Source organism: Pocillopora verrucosa, chromosome 8 (assembly GCF_036669915.1).
Source record: "Pocillopora verrucosa isolate sample1 chromosome 8, ASM3666991v2, whole genome shotgun sequence".
Taxonomy (NCBI): Eukaryota; Metazoa; Cnidaria; class Anthozoa; order Scleractinia; family Pocilloporidae; genus Pocillopora; species Pocillopora verrucosa.
In genome coordinates, this window is record NC_089319.1 from 21,499,991 (window position 1) to 21,524,050 (window position 24,060).

The following is a 24,060-nucleotide window of genomic DNA, read 5'->3' on the forward strand; positions in this document are numbered from 1 at the left end:
AATGACGTTTTTGCTGATTGATTTAAATAAACCTGTTAAATTCTAGTGGAAACTGGCTGCTTATCTTGATACGAGTAATCAAAACAATTGGAACAGATTGTTATCAACAAAAAAACAAGGATTTAAAACAGAATTTGAAAGCACCTAAGGGTTCACTTCAGTGAAATAATCCCATCGCCTTTTTTCGGTGGTCAAAAGGATCAACCAGGGCAAGTTGGTAATTGTAGTACCATATTCTCTTGTTCATATATTTCTTTCTTTTTATTACCTTGTTACTTAAAATGGTGTTGGTATCTGAAGAAGAAATCTCTTTTGTGGTCACTCTGGGGTTCAAAAGTGTTAAAATTATTATATTTCTTTATCATATCTTCCAGAATCTCAATGACATTCAGTACATCTATGAAACAAAGTAAGTTCATTACAGTGTAGAATATATCTTCAAGTGAATTAGTGTTGTACTCTAGACTCTACTTTTTGTGATAAGAAGTCTTTGAGTTTTCTAAACATATCTTTTGCCTTTTTTGATCCAGTTTCAACAAATTGACTGAGAGATATTTTGAAAAATCTCCTTGGCCTGAACCTGAATATGTTGCAAGCCTTGTGGATGGAGGTGTGTTTTAACCCTTTACACCCTAACACCCTCCCCTCCTTGACAATCTACCACTTGATTTGAAGTGATTTAAAAATTAAATAATGATGTTTCCTTTCTTGTAGACAAAGTGTTTTTGATCCTTTACAAAGAGCTGTACTACAGACACATCTACAACAAGCTCAAGGTAAGGCTATTAACCCATTTACTCCCAGGATCTGATTCTTATTTCTCCCTTCTAGCAAAGTTTCCTTGTAAATTAGTTGTGACAATGTAATGCTAGATCAAGATAACAACTACTTGGTAAGTTTGAGTATTCCTATTACCTTGCTGGTTTATGTAAGGATATTATAAGGAGAAGTTTTATGTTGATCACTTCTGGGAGTTTAAGGGTTAAAACAGGAGTGATATTTTTAACTAAGCATATAAATTAGGGATTTGTTGATATTCTTCTTTCCTTTAAAAATTATTTAACTGTGAAACTAATTTGATTATGGTAAATGCAAAAAGGTAAAGGTGCAAGTGAATATCAAGGTAATAAATTAACCCTGTAAATAACAGTTGATTGTGAAGTGTTATCATTGGGTTGAAGGTACCTGACCATGAAAATGACTTTTTTCCAACAAAACTCCTTTGAAAGACTCCCCTCACCTTGCGTATCACTCATCAAAATCAAACATTAGTTAGCTACGTAGGAATGTTAAGAGTTAACACCATCCTGAAATATTTTACTAAACAGTATTTTCAATCTTTGTATGTGTTCAGCCAACACTGGAACATCGCTTTGAATCTTATTTCAACTACTGTGATCTTTTCAACTACATTTTGAGTAAGTTTAGAATTTTAGAATTTTGTTTTTTGTACTGTCTAAATTTCCAATTTTGAGTAAAAAAATATTACAACTTATTTTTCGATACAAAAATAGAAACATTCATCAAATATGCAATATCTTTTAGACACAGATGAACCAGTACCTCTCAGCTTGCCTAATCAGTGGTTGTGGGATATTATTGATGAGTTTATTTACCAGGTTAGAAGCTTTCCTCCAGAGAGGAAATTTCTCTTACTGATCAAGTGTGAGGTCCATAGTGTAACTTAGGGAGGCCAAATTTTTTCTGCTCGGGTTTTATGGCCCAAGCACAAAGCACAAGAGTTTCTGTATTCTCATCACCTTTTTTCTCCATAATGTAATCAAAGAAAGAGGAGAAGTTACATGTTCATCACCTCTGGAAGTTAAACAAACAGTGCTTACTTTTGTGGCAGATATCTACAGGAATCGGTTGCTTTTGAAACATTCAGTATACTGGACTTAATTTACTTAATAAATGTATAATTAATCATTGGTTAATTTGAGTACACTAAATCCAATTAGGAATTTGATTTGATTATTGCATGTAAAAAATTTCAGTTCCAAGCATTTAGCCAGTACCGATCAAAGTTGTTGAAAAAGGGAGAAGATGAAGTGGAAACTCTAAGAGCAAATACAAAGGTATGCAAGGTAAAAGAATGTATAGAGAAATGTAGGTATACTACAGTTAAATACAGTCATGTAAATGCTATAGGATTCAGTAGAGGCATTTTGATAAGATGTTGTTTCATCCCAGACTTTTTTTTTGATCAAACTAGAAGTTGGTGTGCTTGTTTTGGGAAGGGTGGAAATCTAGAGAAACAAGGGCATAGAAATTTTGATCCACAAGTACTTTTTGATGTGTGACTAAAGCTTGATTAGGGTAATTGTATCGTTTTGAAGAGATTATTTGCAATGGCAATAGAACTGAGAAGAGTCTGTTTAATCAAATCTATGACAGAATTTGAGAGACAAATTGGTTTTAAGTTTTTATTAAATGAGCAAAAGTTAAGTCAGCAAAATGCATGATGAGTGCATGCACATGACGCATACTATCCAATTTCACAGGCATGATGCGTACACTGTCCAACATACAAGCATAATTGTAAAGTGTCCTATAAGCACTCAAATTGGGCTGGTGATAACCAATCATGTTTGAGAATTTATCATAGTTTTGATTAGCTGATTAATTAACATAGGAGGGGCTTTGAAGATTGAAATGATTTTCTCCACTAGGGAGAAGATAGTACAATGATGATGAAAAATACTGTTACTATGCTGGATTGCCATTCAATCATGTCATTTATCCTGTTCTTTAGGAGGATCTTATCTTTCAGATTTGGAATGTTCACAGTGTGCTCAATGTGCTGTATTCTTTGGTGGAGAAATCCAAGATTAATCACCAGGTTGGTAGCTACAAAATATTTATAATAAATTTCTGAGCAATCCAATTGCAGTGATCTCCACATAAACATTTTTGGAGTTCCTTTTGTTTTACTTTAGACAAGACGAATACATGTAGTTTGGACATGCAATGGAGATGAATGAGAATGTTTCTCTACGTGGTTTCTTATTTTGGGATACGGTTAAAAAAAAAAACAATATGACCATCATAAGATCCTTGTTTTATTAGACGTGAATTTGCCCTTCCATTTACTAACTCAGGTTTCAACATTGGACATAATTAAGTTGTTCAAATCTGGATCACAAATTATTCTGGCAAACTACATGCAAAAATGCTCTTTAGCACTGGGGCATTTCCACTGTAACTTTTTCTCAGTTATTTGATATCAAAAAATCTTGCAAACTGATTCCCATAAATGTTGATCACCACTGTGCAAATCAAGATATTTCTGTTCAAGTACAAACTCCACAGCTTTGGGGTTAGTTTCCTTATTTGTATGGAGGTTCTTTTTTCTTTGTGGCATGCATCCTACAAAATGACTGACATGTACTTCCATGCTAGCTTTTGTTATTTATATCTAACTCTGTACTTGAGCCAAATGGCTCTCCTAGTTGAAGCTTATCCCAGTGTCCTTAACATGAAGCTCCCCCTTCCCCTCCTACCAATTTATCAGGCTTCCCTGGTATTTTTTCAGTACTCATTTCTACTCCTGTGTGGAGAAGAGCACTGAGAGAATAAAGTGTTTTGCCCAAAAACAGAACACACTGACCTGGTCAGGTGTCAAACCCAGACCTCTGGACCCAAAGTCCAACACACTGACTATTGGGTCATCCTATCTCCTATATAAATTGTGACCAATTTATTAATGCTTAACATCCTAATATCAGTATGCATATTCTCCATACTGTTTTCTATACATTTACCAAGGTGCTGACAAGGAGATTTTTCTTAACAATCAAGAGCTCCTGTACTTGTTGATCATTTCCATTATTCTCATGACCTTAATGTTTGATTCAGGGGTGATTCTATAAGGAGAAATTAGATGCTAGTCTCTCTTAAGTTTTAAAGGGTTAACACAAGATTGAAGATTTAGTTTATGTTGATATGACTGTGTTTTTTTTCACAGCTTGCAAGGTATAACCAAGGGGGTGACCCAGACTCAGTGGCTGGTGAGTTTGGGATTCATCTGCTCTACAAGATGCTGGGTTACTTCAGTCTGATAGGTTTGCTACGACTGCACTCACAGCTTGGCGATTATGTTCAGGCCTTCAAAGTTCTGGAGAATGTCGAGCTAAACAAGAAGGTAAACTGAGGAGTAAAATAACAGTTAGAAATACTGGAGTGATGAGATAATAGTCACATTGGTCAGTTGAAACAAAGGTTGACATTATATGAAGGAGAAAATGAGAACTCAAAATAAAAACCATAACTGAAAAAAGGTTTAGAAAAATAAGAGTGACTTAGTCGCAGTCAGTTTCAGTCTTGCATTGGTTTGGTCGAGGGGCTGTAGCAAGTTTTGTTCACCAATCACAGGGTGTTAAGCACATGCAATCAAACCAATCCTTCATTACTTGAAATTGAAGTGAAAATTTCTCTTACTCAAATGCAAAGAGGTTTTTTCATTTTCATATTTTTCTGTTTTTTCCTAGCTTTGTACAGGAATTTTTGCATTGCATCTCTATGTAACCTATACATATAGTACAGGGAATAGGTAGCATCCACTAGCTGATACAAATTTTGCCATTTCTCATCACCAATTTTTGGATAATGTCAAGTGATATTGTAAGGATAATTTAAATGTACATCTCTTTCAAATTAAATCACTCACTGAATGATATATAAAATTTTTTGGAGATTCACACTATACCAATACACTGTACAACAGTGATATGTATGTTGTCTCCCAACAGAGTCTGTACTCAAACGTTTCAGCCTGCCAGATCACTACCTACTACTATGTTGGGTTTGCATACCTCATGATGAAGAGGTACCAGGTAAGGAAGGTCTAGCAGCATGAAGCAGGAGTGAATATATAGTTATAGACTGTCAGACAGGATAATACTGGGCTTGAGTTCAAGGCATACTAAAGCCAAATATTTTTGGGTCCAGCCCAACCAAAATTAGTTCTTTGACTACATAAGTTTCATTGCTGATTGCAGACCACTTGCTTGTGACCATTTAAATTTGGGCTTAGAACTCAGGATTTACACTATACAGTGTAACAGAAATTCTAATTTTCTCAACCAAGGACTTTATGATTGTTACCAGAAGATGAATGAACCCTTACCTTCCCCCCTTGTTTTGGATCAGCAGATTGCATATTTTATCCTCATTTGAAGTTGTCAAGTTATGAATTTGGCTTGAAGAGAAAAAAAAATAAAGAAAGAACAACATCCAGGAATCCTCCCTCCTGAAGTAGGGCAGGATATCTCTGTGTTTAACCAGAATTATAGAACATGATCTGTTTCTATTCTAGGATGCTATTCGCAGTTTCTCCAATATTCTCCTTTACATTCAGAGCACCAAAAATATGTTCCAAACTAAATCCTATCAGTATGAACAGGTGAGAAGTCCCACAAGGGGTCATCAGCGTAAATGGAGTCTTTATTTATTTTACTTATTATTTTCAAAGAAGGTTTGCACAGACACTGATCTCTTTCTGTCAGACATCAGATAGGAGACTGAGAGCATTGATGTTTACTAATTAAACATTAAGGTCAAGATTTTTTCTACCCTTATCAAATATCACACAAAGAAATTAATTGTTTTTGAGAATAAATTTACTAGTCATTAAAAACTTCACAACAAGTTTGTTTTGCTTTTTAGGCTGCCCACTTTTCACACCATCTATCATGGAATAGATAGCAAGAAGCTATCTGTCCCATGATAGATAGATGGTAGAAGTTTGGTATTTTTATCAATGGACATTACCTTAGTAATGTTTCTTACCCATAGATAATGAAGAAGAATGATCAGATGTATGTACTGCTGGCCATCTGTCTGTCATTATATCCACAGGTATTTAGTTCTCATTCTCATGGATCAGTCATTATTTTCTTTCCAGGGGGAGGGGGTTCGGAGGATTTTGGGGTGATCACATGGTTTTCAGGGGGAAAGGAAGGGAATCGGTCCCCAACAGATGGGGGGGGACTAGACAAAATTGAGAGCCAACTAACTGCCAATGAAAGGGTATCATAAGAGTACAGAGCCTCATAGGGAATCAGGTAAAATTTATTGTGATGCAAACAATATCCTCCTTAAACACCCCCCCCCCACTTCTTGATAAAGAATGATCAGATCCTTTTTCAACCTTAGGTGTAGTTGATGTTGTTTTGTTTTTTTCAGTTTTTCTTATCAAACTCAAAAAAGCACATGATGAGAGTTTACAAAACTGTGTCTTTGTTGCAGCGAATTGATGAGTATGTTCACTCACAACTGAGGGAGAAAAATGCAGATAGGTTGCAACAACTTCAGGATGGGTATGTTGAGTGTGTTTTTGTTTTTTTGTTTTCTGGATCTGTGCCTCTTTGTTAAAAATTCTTTATTTGCACACTGGAATAAGGTTCAAGCTGTGGCTTTGACCTTCCCGAAAGTTTAAGCGTACATGAGCATAACTGTGTGTATTAATTAATTTTTTCAATTGTTTCTTCCATTTTCTTCCTACAGAGATTTGCAGACATTTGAAGAGTCGTTCTCGTATGCTTGTCCTAAGTTTATCTTTCCAGTCCCTCCAAACTTTGATGCCCCTCCAGCTAATTTTAACGGGGTAAGGACATTTTAGGGCAAACTTCAAATAGTTTTGCTTAACTTCCCTGTGGGATTGGTTCAGAAAACTGGCGCCACTTTGTTAACCTGAGATTCCAAACTAAAACCAATTGTGAATTAGTCCCTTGGGTCTTCATGTGCCAAGGGCATGTTGGCTTGATGTAGAGTTTTCATTGGATTCTTATTTATTTGCTCTGATTAGTTGATGTGATTTCTGCACACTTTCAGTCAAGTTACAGAGACACATGATCTACTTATATGAATTTTGAATTCGTCTGAAGATAAATGGATCAAATGAGACTTTGAAATGTGAGCTCTTGAATTCTTCATCACAATTGTTTTACCCTTTAGCCCCTAAGAGTGACTAGCATCTAACTTCTCCCTACAGTATCACCACCAAATCAAACATTAATGTCATGAGAATAAAGGAGGTGATCACCAACTAAAGAAACCCTATATTGTTAGACAAATTCTCCTTGTCAGCAGCTTTGTAAATGTATGAAGAACAGTATGGAGAATATGAATACTGATGTTGGGGTGTAAAGGGTTAAATCCTTAGTGATTTTTTTAATTTTACAGTTCTTTCAATTGCATCCTTTTCTTGTCTTTTCCAGGAACCGTTTCATCTTCAGCTGAAGGTTTTCATGAATGAAGTGTTGCAGCAGTCTCTGATACCAGTAATTAGAAGGTAAGGTTTAAAACAAAAGTTTTTGCCAGTTTTAATTTAGAATCAGTGTGGCCATCACTTGACTTGCTTTCAACAATCAAACTTACATTGCCCAAATAACATTGTTATATTCTTTAGACTGCTTTTTGATTAAGCATCATGAAACCAAATTCAAAATAATCATAGCCAATCAGGACTAGGTAAACATTACTAATAGCCAATGAAAACCAGGCACAACAGTAACCAGTGTTAAATGTGGGAAAAATGTGTGTAACAAAATTGCGATTGCTTTAGTTTTGTATCTGATTAGCTGGGTGAATGGCGTGAGATTTTTAGACCAATCGCAGTGCAAATGAAATCAAAAACAGTGCAATTCGTATCAGTTCACCTATTCTTTGCAATTAAATGCCCCATTCTGCAACTTTGATCGATAAGTTTTGTCAAAGATGCAAGTAAACCTCCACTTTCATCATGGAAAGTTTGTTTGCCTTTTGTTATTTTCAGCTATTTGAAGTTGTACCCCACAATGCCCATTGCAAAGCTTGCTGCATTTTTAAACATGGTGAGTTGAAAGAACCTCTTTTCCACAATGAATAAAACCCTTTGTTCTTCTTCTTTTCTTTTTTTTTGGGGGGGGGGGGGTGCTGAGAGAAGTGAAAACAAAAACTTCATTCTCTGCACAGAATGGGTTTTAATCTTGTTAAGTTATTGCTTGTGTTCCTTCTGTAGGATGAGAGTCAGTTGAGGACCCAACTGCTCTGCTTCAAGGTAAGCCTCGAAACAAAATTTTCACAGGGTTAGTATGGTAAAGTGCAGTTCACAGCATTTGGTGAAAAACTATCCTTTACTTGTCTTGGTAACCCTCATTGCTTCCCCTTCACAGCATAAACAGAGAAATCTTGTGTGGACGAAAGGAACAAATGCTCTTGAGGGAGACCTCCAGTCTTCTTCTGAAGTGGACTTTTACATTGACCAGGTGAAAAAAAACATCCTTTCGTGAGAGTAACACCAACCCTGAAATTAAGATGTAGAAAAATGTAAAGTAACCCTGACAACCTATCAGATTGCTGGGTAATACCTTACAGAGCCAATGAGAACTCTTAAACTTAAAAAAAGCAAATCACTTACATGTAAAACTTGAGAAAAATATGGGGAGTCAAGTCGTGACTGGGTTTGCTGTCGATTTGGATTGGTTGAGAAGGGTGCAAAAGGTTTTTTCAGACCAATCATTACAATGGGCAAAACCAAAGTAGTACATGCAATTGAAGATGGCTCTAATTGCATTAGGTAATGGATGATGAATTTGTTTGTTTTTTTGAAAAACATACTCAATTTTAAGTAGATAAGGTCATCTCAAATATGTTCTCTAGAACAAAACAGTTTTCCTCCTCTCAAAAATGGTTATTTTTCCTTGATAAATACTTTTCTCCTACTTTCAGGATATGATACACATCGCAGATACGAAAGTTGAACGGCGGTATGAAGATTTCTTTATTAAACAGATTCACAAGTTTGAGGAGGTAAGACTGGTCCCTCATTCTCTACAAGCATGTTAATAAACTCCAGCTATAGGCTACCTGCCCCCCCCCTCCTCTTATCCACCCTTTTGGTTACCACCCAATAATATGAATGTTTTATGGCCAAAATAACACTCGTCACAGAACACTCAGAACTAAGAAAAGAGGGCAACAACCACTTTCTACAATGCTGTTTTGTAAAATAACGTGATAAGAGGAAAGTTTTATGAGATAGAGCTGAGAGCAAATAGTTAAAGTGACAATGGTCTAGACACTGTCAAAGAAAAATGGTATTCACTCAAAAAGCGACGCTGCAAGCTCTCATGTATTGTGCTGCGGTATTTGCAGCTAAGCCCGCGAATTTCAAGCTGGCGAGTGTGCAAAAGGTTCTTGAGGGGTGTGGTCTCATGCCAGAATTCTTGCAGCCCCCCTCGCACATTGCCCACCCAATCGGATCCCGGAGGCTTTGCCGCTCGTGTCCTAATGCCTACTGATCGCGATCTGTTGCTTTGCCAAGAGGTGATGATGTTTGAGATGCTGCTGAGACACAACTTTTGACAAGTTACTTGTTCTTCCTCTTTCAGGTCACAAGGAAAATCCAAGCATTCAGTAACACTTAAACAATCATCTGAGGAAAGATACTGTTTAGAGGAGAATGAGATAAAATCCAGAGAAACACTGATACTAATCATCTATCCATCCCAGTGTACTCCTTTTTGCAATCTGTGATATCATTAGAAGTTTATTTTACTGGCTTTGCCAACAATACATATAATGTAAGAAATGGGTAAATTACATAACAGTAATGGGTAGGCAACCACAACAGCGATAACTAATTACTGTGGTCTCAGGAAAATTAAAGTAGTAAAAAGATTACATCAGTAATTAATAATTAAGAACAGCATGGAGTTGGTGTTGTTTTCAGACTGCGATATGAATTACATTTTGCATAGATAGTTTTATAAGTCCTAGGATAGTCAATGTCAAAGATCTCTTGGAGTGCAGTTGAATAATAACACATCAAAGCACGTTTGAAGTCATTTACATTGTTCACACTTAGGTTAAGCTAGTCTAGCAGTGTGTTCCAGATTCTTATTTTTCATACAATAAATGACCGTTAAAAAGTTGAAGTCTTGCATTTAGGTACAGAGTATTTGGTAACAGCCGTATTGGCAGACAATCCTCTATGTCTTGTAGAACGAGCAATAGGAACAATTGTAGGGTCTATATCCAGTAACATATCTACCGGTAAGTACTTATGCCAGTAGCTGATAGGTAGTAAGGAAAGGGCTTCTAGCCGTTGTTCATAACTCTGACAGCATGAGAGTGGTAGTGTCAAGGTATATTTTGTAGCCCATCTCTGTATTTTTTCTAGATTTGAGATGAATAAATAGATTGTGGTGCCCAAACTTGTTTCGCTTAGCCCAGATGTGGTCTAACGATGGTTAAATAGATTGATCTTCTTACATCGGTACTTTGTATATGACACGTAAATCGTTTAACAAACCCATGCAACTTGTTTGCATGCACCGAGCATTGCTCTGATTCCATATTGGGTGAGTGGAAACTCCGACACCAAGATCACGTTCGTGACTTGTTTTCTCCAACATAGCTTCATTCATATCGTAGGCAGTGTTCAGTGGCTTGGTTTTATGCGTGGTGGACCACGATCTGACATTATTTAAGTCTAGGTTGAATAGTTTCCCTCCAATACCAAAGATATGAAGCTTGAACAAGAGTTGGGCGTGGTTCACTTTGTCAAAGGCTTTTGACATGGCCAGATAAATGACTTCAATCTGACTTCCTCTATCAAGCAGGCGACCAATACAATCCAGTGTTTCGATAAGGTTGATGGTACAGGATTTTCCTTTTAAAAAGCCATTTTGATGTTTAGTCACTCGGTTACATAGATGAGTTTTAATTATATTCAGAATACATCTTTCCAGTACTTTAGAAACTGTGGGTAATAGAGATATTAGTGGATAGTTCTCTACTTGTTGGAAATAACCTGAGAACAGGGACTATGTTGGCCAGTCTTTTGGTATGGTACCAGAGCTGAGTGATCAATTGAACAACAAGCAAAGTGAAGGTGCAATGACATCAGTGGCTTCTTTGAGTAGTTTTGCTGGTATTCCATCAGTACCATTGGCCTTTAAACAATCTAAGGAACATAGACAATATTTTACTTCCTCCACCGTTAAACTCAGATCTGTTAAGATTGGTGGGTCACTGGTACAGGTGCGATATTGGGGGGTTGAACTTTCGTTGAATACTGATGCAAAGTAACGATTAAATAAGTTAGTAACCCCCGAAGGACTGGATGAAGTACCTACATCAGTCATTGACATCTGTGTTGGAACCGATCGAGATTCATCTTTATGTCTTAAGACTGTCCAGAGCCGTTTTGGTTTATCCTTTACTTCTTTCTCGAGGTCGTCTAAAAATCTCTCGTGGCTATCGCGTAGGAGTTGTTTAACCTCTGATTGCAGAGCTTTACATTTCTCTCTGAGGTACGTGGTTGGAGATGTTTCGAGTTTCCTCCGAACTCTTTCTTTTCGTTTAATTTTATGTAGAATAGAGCTGTTTATCCAAGGAGGTGGGTTATGACCCCTAACTCTTTAAGTAGGGACGAAGTCAGAGACCGCGGCTAGAAAGGTGTCCTTTCAATGTTGCCAGACATCATCGATATTATCATTTACTAACTGTAGAGAGAGGTTGACCGGATTCAGAGCATGACGTAGACCAGCAAAATCGGCTTTTTTGTAATTGGAAACATTTCTGTGGATTTTCGTTGGTCCTTTTACCAATGGCCATGAGATAAGAGAATGTGGCTCGTCAGACAACACACTAGAGTATGATCTTGGAAGAGTTATCGATCGAACGCGATTTATTTCATGCAAGTCCTATTGTGACCTCAGCTATAATGTTTTCCATAACCGCTAGCTGCTTGGCCAAACCAGTAACTAATTTCGTGGCTATGCGAGCCACCAATAACCACGTGGAATATCGATAAGCCAAACACCATGAAGTTTATTTCAACATAGTACTACAGGAGTCTGTTACGGCACCTTTTGTCATGCAACACGATATGGGTAGTAAATCGAACCCACCCTGCCTTCTTGAGTTTTTAATTTTAGATTACTGCAAATGGTAACGTGATTGACAGTAACAACACAATTCATTTGCATGCTCATGTGACAAGATGTGGTAAAACTGGTGACGTGACTTTTCTGAGATGATTTTGGTGTCACTTTCTGGGTGTTACGATATTTTACACCAAATTAATTTAGTTTTTGAACTTAGTAGTTGTCTTACACTTTTTTCCTGTTTTCCTTCTATGTAAAAAAAATTTAAGCTTACAGAATATCACAAATTGTGTGAAGCACCTTTATTTTGAAATCCTTCAAAGCAGAGCTCTACTCGAAGTTTGGACATGGAAACTGACATTCTTCAAATTAGAAAGACAATATATTCAAAGTTCTTGAGCTCTTATGTTTAACATTCAAATATTTTAAATCGAAGCTGTACTCTTTGACATTGTAAATTATGAGACTTGGGATAAAAAAACAAACAAACAAATGAAAGGTTATACCTTAACTTGCAGTAGTTTTTATGTAATTCTTAATAATCTTAACACAGTTGCAAAAGATGAACTTCATTCATTTGGCCAATATCCAGCTGTATTATGCATAGTCTATATAACATAACTGCACTCATGTTCAGACATACCTCAACTCCCATATTCTGGCTGAACAGTCCTCCCCACCAGTGAACATCTATTTATCATCCTCATGAAATCCCACAGCAGTCACATTCTTGGATACACCATCATAACTCATAACCTTAAACAGAATTAAGTATAAAAATGAATTGGGAAACTCAAGTCAAACTTCTTTCCCATCCTAAAGAAGGGCACTTAAAATTCCCAGGGTTAGGATTTAAAAAATCTTAATGATTGGAAAAAAATTGTAAACCAGCTAACTTGAGGTAGGAAATAATCATTAGGAATGTCCCTTGAAAAGGCAACTTGATGTAGAGTCTAACCCTCAAAATATTACAAAAGGTGAAAAATTCAGAAGAAGCAATGAGTCCTTCACACTTTAATACCAAGTTTGGAGCAAGACACAAACACAGACTCAATTTCAATTATTATCTGCTAGCATTCCTTAATTAGTATTGAATGATGAGATTTCTAGAGACAACAGCTGACTGAATGTTGAGTACAAATCAATCATAACTGTTTAATTAATAAAATACCACTAACATGGCGGAGAAAATCAGGTACAGACCCATCAAGAAAGGAGTACAGAACCCAAATTTTTGCTGGTGTAAAATAATGATGCCCACCATGTTATTGGGAGGGAGGTGGGTTTGAAACCATTTTTTGTAAGGTTTTAGGGGTTAAAAATCTCTAATGGCCCCAAAAATTGTACCCAATTTTCCTGCAATTTTAATGGCTTTTAAATCTAAAATAATAGCAAACTTGTGCTAAATGACTTACAGCATTAGGATTGCTTCAATTGATATCATACAAGCATATGTGTTGATATCCTGAGGGAAATAAAAAATAAAAAGAGATGTTGGTGTAAATTTAAATCAGTTCTGCGGTTACTAATACTCGGTTACTATACTCTTTCTTTTGAATAGAACTAGGAGAATGAAATAATTTAATGATACACAGTCAGCTCAGCCTTCAAAGTAATGGTTGATCACTCTAGACAAATTCCTTTCTCAACTCAGAAGTCAAGATCAAGTTACCTGCAGCAGCTAACAACTGTCTGTCTGGTGTGATCTGCCTTGCATTGACTTGCTAATACAATAGAGTTTAAGATCACAACATCTACATTTATAACAATTAAGGGTATACAGTTACAACCTGTGACAAAAATTAATCACCATAAAACCCTCACACAGCCACTTTGTAAGAAGTAATAGGAAATGAAATAATTTGAAAATAAACCAAAATTCCTCTCAATGCCCTCAAAATATCAGTGCTCACAGTACAAGAACAAAAAGAAAAGAAAACAAAAATATCACATTTCTCTGTGGGAGAAGGGATAAAACTAGAGGTAGTAAAGATAGAATCTTGAAATTTGCTCCTAGGTGGGTTGTATTTAGTCAACGAGAATGTATATTGTAACCAAATTTAAAACAAATTTTGTTACAACTAATTGCACGGTTTATACTCGGAATAATCCTAGATTAAGAGGGAATTCATGGCTTTTTTTGCAGCCCGAAAAACATGAGACTTGCTTAGGATACAAACATTATCTTGTTACCTTTACTACCACATGAGTTAACCTTTAACTCCCAAAAGTGATTGTATGTAACAAGTAACTTATAATCTCTTTACCATCCATTCATTATCCAGCAAAAAGTGTTATGGGGATCAATGTTATCAGGTACATGTGAAAGTTGCTATCTTGATTTCACGCCAGATTCTCGTTGCTAGTTTACAAGGAAATGTGTAGCAGCTGAAGTAGAATACTAACGATCCCTTCTTGGGAGTTGATTGGTTACACCTTCTGTTCTCTAATTAGAGCTTGAGGTTGTGTCCCATGGAATTGCGTTGGTGTTGCAGTGAAGACAATTTCAAGATACATTGCGGGCCTCTCAACCTATCTGCTCTAGGTCGTTCGTACACTCAAGTTTTTCAGGTCGTCAGGTTTTTTCTCCTTCGATAAACACCGTGCAAGTGTAACGTTTTGTGTCGTTTGCAATGAACTAGATTTTACAAATGCAAAGGATACGGAGTCTGGATGCTGTACAGTGCGGAGGCATATTCCACTATGTGCTTGCCAGAACTTAATGGCATGATCATATCCTACTGTGGCTAAAACAACCGGTTCACTTTAACCTTCTGTTTCGGCCGTCATCTTCTTGGCGTGGACGAGGAAGAAATTTCGTGCAAAAGAGCTGGTTTAGAGAAAGTCGCGGTCTATTTAGCCGCTGATTCTATGTCACTGGCTCAAGGTGATTTTACTTTCTTTCCAGGGAGGGGCAAAATGTGGATAATACCAAGAAGACAGATGAAAGAAGAAAACTTTTAAATTACCTATTTTAGACAGATTATCTTTGTGGTTTTTTCTCAAATCCATATAAAAATGTCCAAGGACTATTCAGCTCTATTGATTTACACAAGGGCTACAACAGTTGGGCTCCCACCCTCCCAAGAAATCACTCGCATTTCATGCGCCTGGAACATCATGATTTGATAGAGGAAGAGGGGCTTTGCATCTAGCAATGGGGGTTCGAGGACTTACAAGTTATATCAACTCAATCGGAACGCTTTGGACACAGATCGATCTTAAAAATACAAAACTTATCATCGATGGATCTTGTCTGTGCCATTATCTTTACTATAGCAATGGCTTAAACTGCCGATGTGGTGGTCAGTACCAAGAATATTATGATGCTGTAGTTTCGTTTTTCGATGCTCTGGTTTCGAACGGCGTGGAGGCCTATGTTGTATTCGATGGAGCACATGATCCCAGCGACAAGAAATTAGAGACACGTATAGCACGAACCAACGAGAGGGTTAGAAAATCAAATGCTCTGTCGATGTCCGCTGATGATTTTTTACTTCCGCTTTTGGCGATGCACGTGTTCGTGGACGCACTCAGGAATCGCGGCGTAAAATTCGTTTTCAGTGACTGGTAGGAGTGGTTTATTTGTAATAATGTGCATTCAAAATGATATGAAGAGAAGTAGCCCGTATAGCGTCTCTTAATGACTCCACCATAGAGGCTTTTGATCATATCGAAACAACAGCAAAATATAACCTTCGACTGGACAAAACACGGTCATTGTTATGAAGGAAACTACAGTAACAATTTTGTAGAAACTTAATTGGGCTGCACAATTTTTCAAGTCACATAACAAGTTAAATATACTGTTACGTTAGGAGACTAAAGCCTCCTATGTAGGCCTTTTTCTTATTTTTGGATGAGATTTCTTTTCAAATGAAAAATCACGCACATGTGGAAGGGACGCTAGAAGAGGCTTGGTAGATATTACTTCTCCAGCTCTTGGCTCGCCCTAAAAGATATACATCTAACCTCACTTCCTTTTTTTTCACAACAGCGAAGCCGACACAGAAATTGCCTCGTTGGCTTATGGGTGGAGTTGTCCAGTTCTTAGCAATGACAGTGACTTCTTTATCTTTGACATCAAAGCTGGGTACATTCCTTTTGAATTCTTGGAATGGAATTCCAGTTCTTTGACAGCGAGTGTTTTCTATCGGCAAAAACTGGCGTCGCACCACCGAATTCGTGCAGAATTAATTCCCTTATGGGCTTCGTTGGCAGGAAATGACTACGTGAGTCGTGATTTATCATCTACGTTTAATCGTGCGTTGAATGGTTTTCAGACTTTCAACCATATTAGATTTGAAAGCATTGCGAACATGCTATCCAAACTTCGCGACTCAAACGAGGAAGAGGCTTTGAAATGTGCCTTGAAAATGATGAAGTCAGCTGAAAACAGAGAACAACTTAGACAAGCTGTTGAACTTTCTCTCCAGGAATACACACTTTCAGAGTCGAATCTATCGCGCTATTTCCAAGACGACATAGTCTCTAGCTCCCTTAGAACGCAGAGTAATCGCGAGATCAATCAGTGGGTCTTGCGCAGGTTCCGAAATGGAAAGTTTTCCTCCAAATGCATCAGCAGTTTGACATCGGGGAAACTGTTCCTGGAAATTCCCGTTGAAAATTGTAGAGAAATATCGGCGAACTGTTGCTCTAAGCGGCTAAGGAGATACGTGTATGGAATTTTGAACGATGCTGAAACAAAAGCAGAAGGAAATATAAAGGTGATCCAAGAATGGGACAGAGAGGGCTTAATTGTCCAACAATCAATTGTAAAACCCTACCAAGAAGGCGTGGTCCCTTCTTTGAGCCTAATCCCGTACCTCTATCTCGGAGAGCGTGTAAAATTTTTGTTGTTTGCACTCGATTCGGACACCACAGCTGTCAGGTCCTTAGGTAAAAGGTTTATTTTGATTGCCTCATCACTTCGTTACCTCATAAAAAACGCGCATCCACCCTTGGAGACAAACCGTCTGATTGCTTTGCTGTGTTGCTATGTCAACTTGGAGAATGGCGAGTTATACAATAGTAAAGAAACCACTGTAAGCCCCCACCGCTCCTCATGGCCGTTTGACATACGAGCGGCGCAAAGCTTTGCTCAGTGGCAGTGTGTTCTAAGAGATGCAATTCATCTAAACTTTAATTTGTTTGAGCCTGTACCTGTACCATGTATTCATAAGACGTTCAATGGAAAAATGGCACAAAAACTGCTTGAAAGTTTGCAACAAGGTAAGTCTGAAAATCAACCAAAACTTAATAGAGGTTAGTATTTGTCAGCTAACAAAACAGCTAACCCTCGATTTCGATTCTTTCGTTTTCTATCTTTATGTTGAAAACCCACGAAGCCAAATTGGCCCCTTTTTTTAAAAGAATGTTGTCCTCGAGAGGCGCTACTGAAAGTCAAGGTCCTCTTTAGATCTCCTGATCCTTGGATTCCATTTCATGTAAATTTTACATCAGCAAAATTTAGACTTAGAACACTGACTAAGACGCTGCACGGAAGCCAAACCCTACATATTCCTGGTCTTAATTGCCATATTCAGTTTTGTTCCCAGTACAACCAAGTCCCTCCTAAACGCGAAAGTCATACAGCGGAATGAGCACTAATGAGGATGATCGATAACACTGAGCAAATGATTTAAGTGTAAGGTAATGGGCGTTCGTGGACTCTTTAGTTTCCTCAAACCAATCGAAGAGATTTGGACAACGATCGAACTACGAGAGAAACAGCTCGTCATAGATGGATCAGCTTTATGCAACTCTCTCTACGCAGACAATGGCCTCGATCGACGATGTGGGGGGTAATATAACGAATTCTATAACATAATAGTGTCTTTCTTTCAATCTCTACGTTCTGTGGGTGTAGAATCATTCGTAGTCCTCGATGGCGCAAATATCAGTGATAATAAATTGGACACCTACAAAAAGAGGTCGGAAGAGAGAATCCAGACAGCTGATATGCTAGCAAAGAACCCAGCAGCAGCAAATAAGGATGTCTTCGTGTACCCTGTTTTGTTGAATATCGTATTCACGCGAGCGCTCAGGGATCTTGGCGTAAAATTCGCTGTCTCTGACCGGTAAGTTGAGAATAAACTTCATGTTAGTCTCATCGGTAGGGAGTAACCCTCTCTCCTTCAAAGGTGCATAAATTCAGTTTACAAACGCATCATTAATTGAAAAAACCGCAACATATAAAATAATTACCAGCTCATTGCGAGTGTACAAATGGTTCTGTTTGCAGGCGATGTTGCCGTCAGGATGCAAAGCTTACGTTTATGAACCACAGAAGAAAAAACGGCAAAGAGAAAAATCCCTAAGACGTGACCTTCCGGCCAACAAGAGAGGTATCACCACCCAAGAGGGCAGCGCCGACAGCTTCTTGGAACTTAGCACAGCGCCACTGCCGTCTTACGATCCGATGGTGATTGACAAAGGGAAACCAAACTAAAATTACAGTCAGATGCCCTCCAAAAATCACAGGGGAATATTCTTCAATGTTCCCGTTCTGCCTCTCGCTCAAAAAAACGAAAGGAAAGAATTTACATCTTCGACCTATTCTCTTTTCCTCTAGTAAAGAAGAAGAAACGAAGGGTCAGCGGAAAGTGCCAAATGCTAACGCGCACCGACTAAGATTAGATAACGATTTTCTGACTTTTGTGAACGTTAGTTTTAAATGTTTGACATACCATTACCTTTTTAAAAAGTTTGTTTTCTTTTTATTCTTTTTCAATCATAACATTTAATTTACATAAACATTATTTGGAGAATTTTTAGCATAATAATTTCATTCCCTGAAGCTTAGGTCGGATAAATTAAAAGTAAGGAGTTATAATTCCACTTTTACTCGCTGCAGTGCCTGCGTCAGTTTACTTTTAAATACATTATATGTTGAATGGATACCCACATTAGCGTTGTTAAATATCTCGAGTTAGTGAGGGACTAGGAATTTTCTTTTCAGTTTATGCTGTTATATGTTAGCCAATCATTAAATGATTTTCTCACCAGCACGAACACCGCTGAAGTTCCTTGATGAATTAGAGTGCCTACGTAGCTCAGGATTCTACAGTTCCTTTCTTATCTCACGTTTACAGTATAAAAATTCATTTCCGAATCACCTTTAGCCTCTTTTTTAAGACGAGGCCTGATGCTCAACCATTCGTATGAATATGAATTTATTTGCACGTGAATGAAAACTTATAATCATATGGTAGAATGAGCACCAGGACTCGCTTTGAAAATGAGGCCAAAGGTAATTCGAAAATGGCCTAATATTCGCGAATATTCCATCATCTGGACTTTTATCTAAAAATTACTGCCTCTTCGCACGATTTCCTAACAAATTGCGAAACTCGAGTCTCCTGAATTACGTCTCCCAAGCAAAACAAAATGAATACAAACTCAAGTTATGACGTTATTATTGTTGATATACCTGTCAAAACGTTCAGACGCCACGCTCAACCTCGTTTCAGGCCCTTCGAAGGGATGCCACTTTTTGTTAACGACGCGCCTTAAGTTTTTTTCATCAAGGTAATGGGCGTTAGTGGACTCTTCTTTAGTTTCCTCCAAAACCAATCGGAAGAAGATTTGGACAACGATTCGAACATACGAGAGCAAAAAGCTCGTCATAGACATGGGATCGGCTTTTTATGCAACTCGTCTCTACTCAGGACAATGGCCTCGATCGAACGATGTGGGTGGGCAATATAACGAATTCTATAAAATAATAATGTCTTTCTTCTTGAATCTCTAACATTCTGTGGGTTGTAGAATCATTCGTAAGTCCATCGATGGCGCAAATATCAGCGATTAGAAATTGGACACCTACAAAAAGAGGTCAAAAGAGAGAATCCAGACAGCTGATACGCTAGCAAAGAACCCACCAGCAGCAAATAAGGATGGTCCTTCGTTGTACCCTCTTTTGTTGAATTTTGTTGTTTAAGCGCGAGCACTCAGGGATCTTGGCGTAAAAGGCGCTGTCTCTGACTGGTAGGTTGAGAAAAAACATGAAATAGATAACATATAATCAGAGTTATTCTACTTTGAACACTTTTAATTTAGAAGACACGGCATGGAATGGATCTCGTCCAAAGCATCCGTTAATGTTGGTTATATTCAGTTTACCTGCTATGGTTCATCCTATGAAACCACTTGTAAAAAAAAAAGACAGCGTGAAGCCCGGGAAGTTATAACTACGAAAGGGAGATAGTCGAGAGATTTCATTTTGCCTCCGATTTTGGCCGAAGGGATCACCCCCCGACGACGTTTTGAAGAGTATTCCTTACGCGAAAACTGATTCGAGCTGGAACTTTTTTTCAAGGCTATTTGGAAATTATAAAAACAATCTTCGTTTCATATTCGCTTTTGTCTGTATTTAAAAATTCAATGGCGCTCATACGGGTCGGAGAAAAAAGATGGGCGGCAAGCTGCCTATATTCTAATTCGAAGAAGGCAATTATTTTTACTGATAAAAACGGTCATTCGTGTGTGCGTTGCGTGTGCGGGTTGGGTGAATGTGAAAAGGAGGCGACGCTACTACTCCTCGACGAACAGCTTACGATAATTAGCTTATTTAATGACCACGTGTTTTTAAATGAATTATATAACAGTGTAACATAATCAATATTTAAAAGTCACATTCAGGTCTCCTTCTTTCTTTTCTAGTGAAGCGGATTCTGAAATCGCGTCTTTAAGCTAATGCTTTTGAAATGCCCTGTTCTAAGCAACGACAGCGACTTCTTTATCTTCGATGTTGAAGGTGGTTTTTATTCCACTCTCCTCTTTCCAAGTGGCAGAGCTGTCCCTGCAACAGCCCGCATTTTTCTATCGCAAAACAATTGGCAGAGTATTTTGGAATTCACTCAGAATTGCTTCCTCTATTTGCCTCCCTGGTGGGAAATGATTACGTAAACTTGGAGCTAACTAGAGCCATTCTCCATGAGAATTTGCGGCGGCAGGGCACCTTCTATAAGTAAAAAACGAAGAAAAGTTCCGAGCCATTGCGAAATGACTTCTTCAAAAAGAGCAACCTGACATCACAGAAAAAGAGGCGATTGAATTTGCAATACGACGTTGTTCCTCAGGACAGGTAAGTAATAATGAATTAAAACGAGCTGCCGAGATTTCCCTCCAAGAATACACGATCACAGAAAAGCATTTGGTGGGATGATTTTGAACGCAATGTATATCTTCAAGCTCTCTTAAAATTCAAAACAACCAAGAAATGGAAGAGTGTGTTTTGCGGCAGGTTCCGCGATGGAAGGTTTTCCACCAGTTTGCATGAGCAGGTCTGGCTGTCAGGGAAACGTCAGGCTTAGATTTCAAGTAAAAATATGGAAGAAAGAACGTCGGCAAATCGCTGTTCCCAGTCTCTGAGAGCATACTCTATGGAATTTTTGACCAGTGCTTCCCATTGACGGAGGGCGGGAGAAGAACGATTGTTCAAGAATGGGACAGAGTGGGTCATCAGGTCGAGGTCTTAGAAGTACTCTCACCCACCGATGGTTGAAAACGTACCACGTTGAGGTGAGATACGAAGCCTTAGTCCGGATAATAAGTTATGCGATTGTTGTTGGACGCGCTTGACTCAAAACCACAACCAACATCAAGTCATGGGCCGACGGGTAGGTTAAAGTTAGTTGTTGCAGCGTCACTTCGTTTTCTGGCCATAAACGCTTACACCAAAATTGGAGCCCAACCATCCTTCGCGCTTAATAACTCTGCAGTTGTGTTAAACTAGAGGACGGTTCTTTGGAAAGAATATTTCGAAAATTGCGATGGGGAAGCCTTTGATGTGCGAGCGGGCGCACAGGCTTTTCTCAGTCGGCAGTGTTGTTTTTTGAGAGATGCCATCCATCTAAACGTGTTTTGGAGGAGCCCGTTGATGACACCTTTGCAATCCGCAAGATTTTCAATGGACAACCTGGTGCCATCACCTCAAGAGGGAATTGGCGAGAGGTACACTTTCCAATCAGATAAAGAAGGCCCGTAGGAGTGTTGTTAATGATGTTAAATGCATGAGTGGGGGGGGGGGGGGGGGAGGGGAAGGGGGTGGTAACATGAAAAAAGTGTGGGCGTAAAAGGTTAAGGAGGTTTCGCCCGCGTGACCTGCAAGCTCGCACCTTATCATGTTCGCTCGAATTACGACGAGTTTACCCCTGGTCCAACTGATTAAGGTCCAGGCGAACATATTATATTTGATGGCCCTCATGCTCTTGGTCGTTTTTTCGATTACCTGTGATCCTTCTTTAACCCTACTTTTCGCTCTTTATTTCTTTAAATACTTTTTGACTGATGAAGAATTCGAAATGGCCACTGCACCCATACCTTAACACATGGCAACCGTTTTCTAGTGTAACGTACACACGTGTCCTCTTCTTCATCACGTTTTTTTTCTGTTTTATTTACATTTTGTATTAAAAGGGTACCAATTATGTACTTACTTTCCAGATAACTGAAGTGACACCTGACATCAAGATACTGCATCTTGTTAAGTTTTCGGAGGAAATGCCTGTAATCGCAACCTAGGGATCTCTTTTTATGAACGCTATTATTTGCCAGGTATTGTATACAAGCTTCATTCGTGTTATCGGTTCCCTGATGAAATGCGATGGCGTAGAAAACAGGTTGAAACTGATAGTTTGCCTTTCTCATCCAGGTTTCCCGGTAGAATCCTTGATTCTAACTCCAAGCAGCCTTTCTCGGTATCGCAAGCTTTATACAGGAATCACTGCCGACCCGGAGCAAAGAGGTAGAATGATGAATTTCCCCTATAGTTTAATTTAAACTCTCCTTGTTCCCGCGTGTAAGTTTACATTTTAATGTTTAAAAACACGGTATCAAGAAAGTTAACAGTATTGTTTCTTGACTTGTTCTTAAAGTTCTTGAAGAATGATTTCAGCTTACTTCCACAAAATCCATTTCTCAGTCAAAGACAAATTATAAACCGTTTCCTTGCAGAAGAAATTGCAGCCGGAATCCAGAAGTGACAATTCCGTGCATCAAGGAACTAAGGGTACTAGTACCAAAAATGGGAACGTCGACAGCACCGTCAACCTCTCTGAGCTCAAGAAACAGCATCTGCGGCTTCTTACAATTCGACAGGTGCTCAAAGAAAGAGAGAAATAAACTGCCAAACGCCACTGCCTTCCTTCAAATATTCCATAGATGTCAATTCTGCAGAAGTTCTACCCATAAGCTTCACCCTTCTCTGCCCAACAGTTTCCAGCCTCCCGCTCGGTCGATGGACGAAAAGCAAGAGTCTGTACTTTCAGCCCACGGTGTCTGTCCTCAAAGTGAAAGTAAACCTCGAGCTAACAAGGACGGGACGGGAAGGAGTGAATTGATACAGCGGTACCTAGCTGCCCCGACTTCCGATCAAATTAAAAATTGTCAAGTCAGTGTTAGCTTGCCTCGTTTTGGTTGTAATATTTTAATTCGTAAACTTGCTATAAATTTTTTCAATTAATCGTCAACTAACAAGATAAATTCTATCAGAATTATAGAAATACCTCAGACAAAAGGGACTTAACGTAGATAGGAATATCCTGGAGCCTGTTTAAGATGCGCACTAGCATTACAGGGTCAAAGACACTAACAATTTCGAAGGAATATTCCTTTTTTGCCCGTTTAACTCGTACGAATTATATTTTATTGCTTATATACTGCATTAATAGAAGCAAATCGTGTAACAATTGAAGCGGTAGAGAAGTTTCAATCCTACAATAACGTAAATAACAACATTTTTGTCCGTTTGAAGGTCTGCATTAATGGTTTCTACGCGTCTTTACATTTAGCCAACTACAGTCAATCTTGTATCAAGCGGCCACCCAAGGGGTTCCACAGAATAAGGGCATCATATAAAAAGGCCATTTTAGTCATAATTGACCACTTAATGTACACAAACTCCCTCAAAAATATTACAAAAATTGATTTCGGGAGAGAAACATAGATTCACTATTTTACTTAAATAGTATTTATTTGAATACTTCCGCTTTAAGTGACCGTTCAACACAGGTGTAAGACAATAGAAAGAAGCCGTCAGTACTTACTCCAAGGCGAACGCTTAATAGAGGTGAAAATTGATTAAGGGGAAACAAATTCGGGACTTTGACAACCGACCGCTTAGTGTAAAGTGACCGCTTAATACGGTGCCTCTTAACTCAGGCTCGACGATACTTACATT

At 38.3% G+C, this 24,060-nt stretch overlaps 2 protein-coding genes and 1 long non-coding RNA gene across 3 annotated transcripts; 2 read left to right on the forward strand and 1 right to left on the reverse strand.

The window, feature by feature from the left end:
* The first annotated feature begins 281 nt into the window (after nt 1-281).
* On the forward strand, nt 282-10,794 carry LOC131772076 (eukaryotic translation initiation factor 3 subunit L). The gene is made up of 19 exons (XM_066171225.1): nt 282-409; nt 531-610; nt 715-776; nt 1,355-1,418; nt 1,546-1,619; nt 1,998-2,078; nt 2,774-2,842; nt 3,968-4,144; nt 4,752-4,835; nt 5,318-5,404; nt 5,797-5,859; nt 6,250-6,320; nt 6,508-6,607; nt 7,221-7,294; nt 7,778-7,835; nt 8,003-8,041; nt 8,157-8,249; nt 8,713-8,793; nt 9,375-10,794. Exons 1-19 carry the CDS (start codon nt 282-284, stop codon nt 9,408-9,410), a joined length of 1,521 nt encoding a protein of 506 aa, XP_066027322.1. The 3' UTR covers nt 9,411-10,794.
* Nucleotides 10,795-11,387: 593 nt separating this feature from the next.
* LOC131772081 (uncharacterized) lies at nt 11,388-14,711 on the reverse strand. Its single transcript, XR_010718406.1, has 4 exons — nt 14,541-14,711; nt 13,549-13,630; nt 13,292-13,341; nt 11,388-12,632 (listed from the first exon to the last, which is right to left on the reverse strand). It is a non-coding gene; the product is annotated as an uncharacterized lncRNA (long non-coding RNA).
* A 299-nt stretch (nt 14,712-15,010) lies between these two features.
* LOC131771953 (protein asteroid homolog 1-like) lies at nt 15,011-20,574 on the forward strand. The gene is made up of 4 exons (XM_066171226.1): nt 15,011-15,446; nt 15,874-17,108; nt 17,746-17,956; nt 20,541-20,574. Exons 1-4 carry the CDS (start codon nt 15,034-15,036, stop codon nt 20,572-20,574), a joined length of 1,893 nt encoding a protein of 630 aa, XP_066027323.1. The 5' UTR covers nt 15,011-15,033.
* The last annotated feature ends 3,486 nt before the right edge of the window (nt 20,575-24,060 follow it).

Excerpts from the sequence above, each read along its gene's own strand:
- LOC131772076 (XM_066171225.1), top strand. The coding sequence starts at position 282 with ATGGTGTTGGTATCTGAAGAAGAAATCTCTTTTGTGGTCACTCTGGGG. Across the intron at positions 777-1,354 it reads ACATCTACAACAAGCTCAAG|CCAACACTGGAACATCGCTT; the intron begins GTAAGGCTATTA and ends GTATGTGTTCAG. Across the intron at positions 5,860-6,249 it reads GTCTGTCATTATATCCACAG|CGAATTGATGAGTATGTTCA; the intron begins GTATTTAGTTCT and ends TCTTTGTTGCAG.
- LOC131771953 (XM_066171226.1), top strand. The coding sequence starts at position 15,034 with ATGGGGGTTCGAGGACTTACAAGTTATATCAACTCAATCGGAACGCTT. Across the intron at positions 15,447-15,873 it reads AAATTCGTTTTCAGTGACTG|CGAAGCCGACACAGAAATTG; the intron begins GTAGGAGTGGTT and ends TTTTCACAACAG. Across the intron at positions 17,957-20,540 it reads AAATTCGCTGTCTCTGACCG|TGAAGCGGATTCTGAAATCG; the intron begins GTAAGTTGAGAA and ends TTTCTTTTCTAG.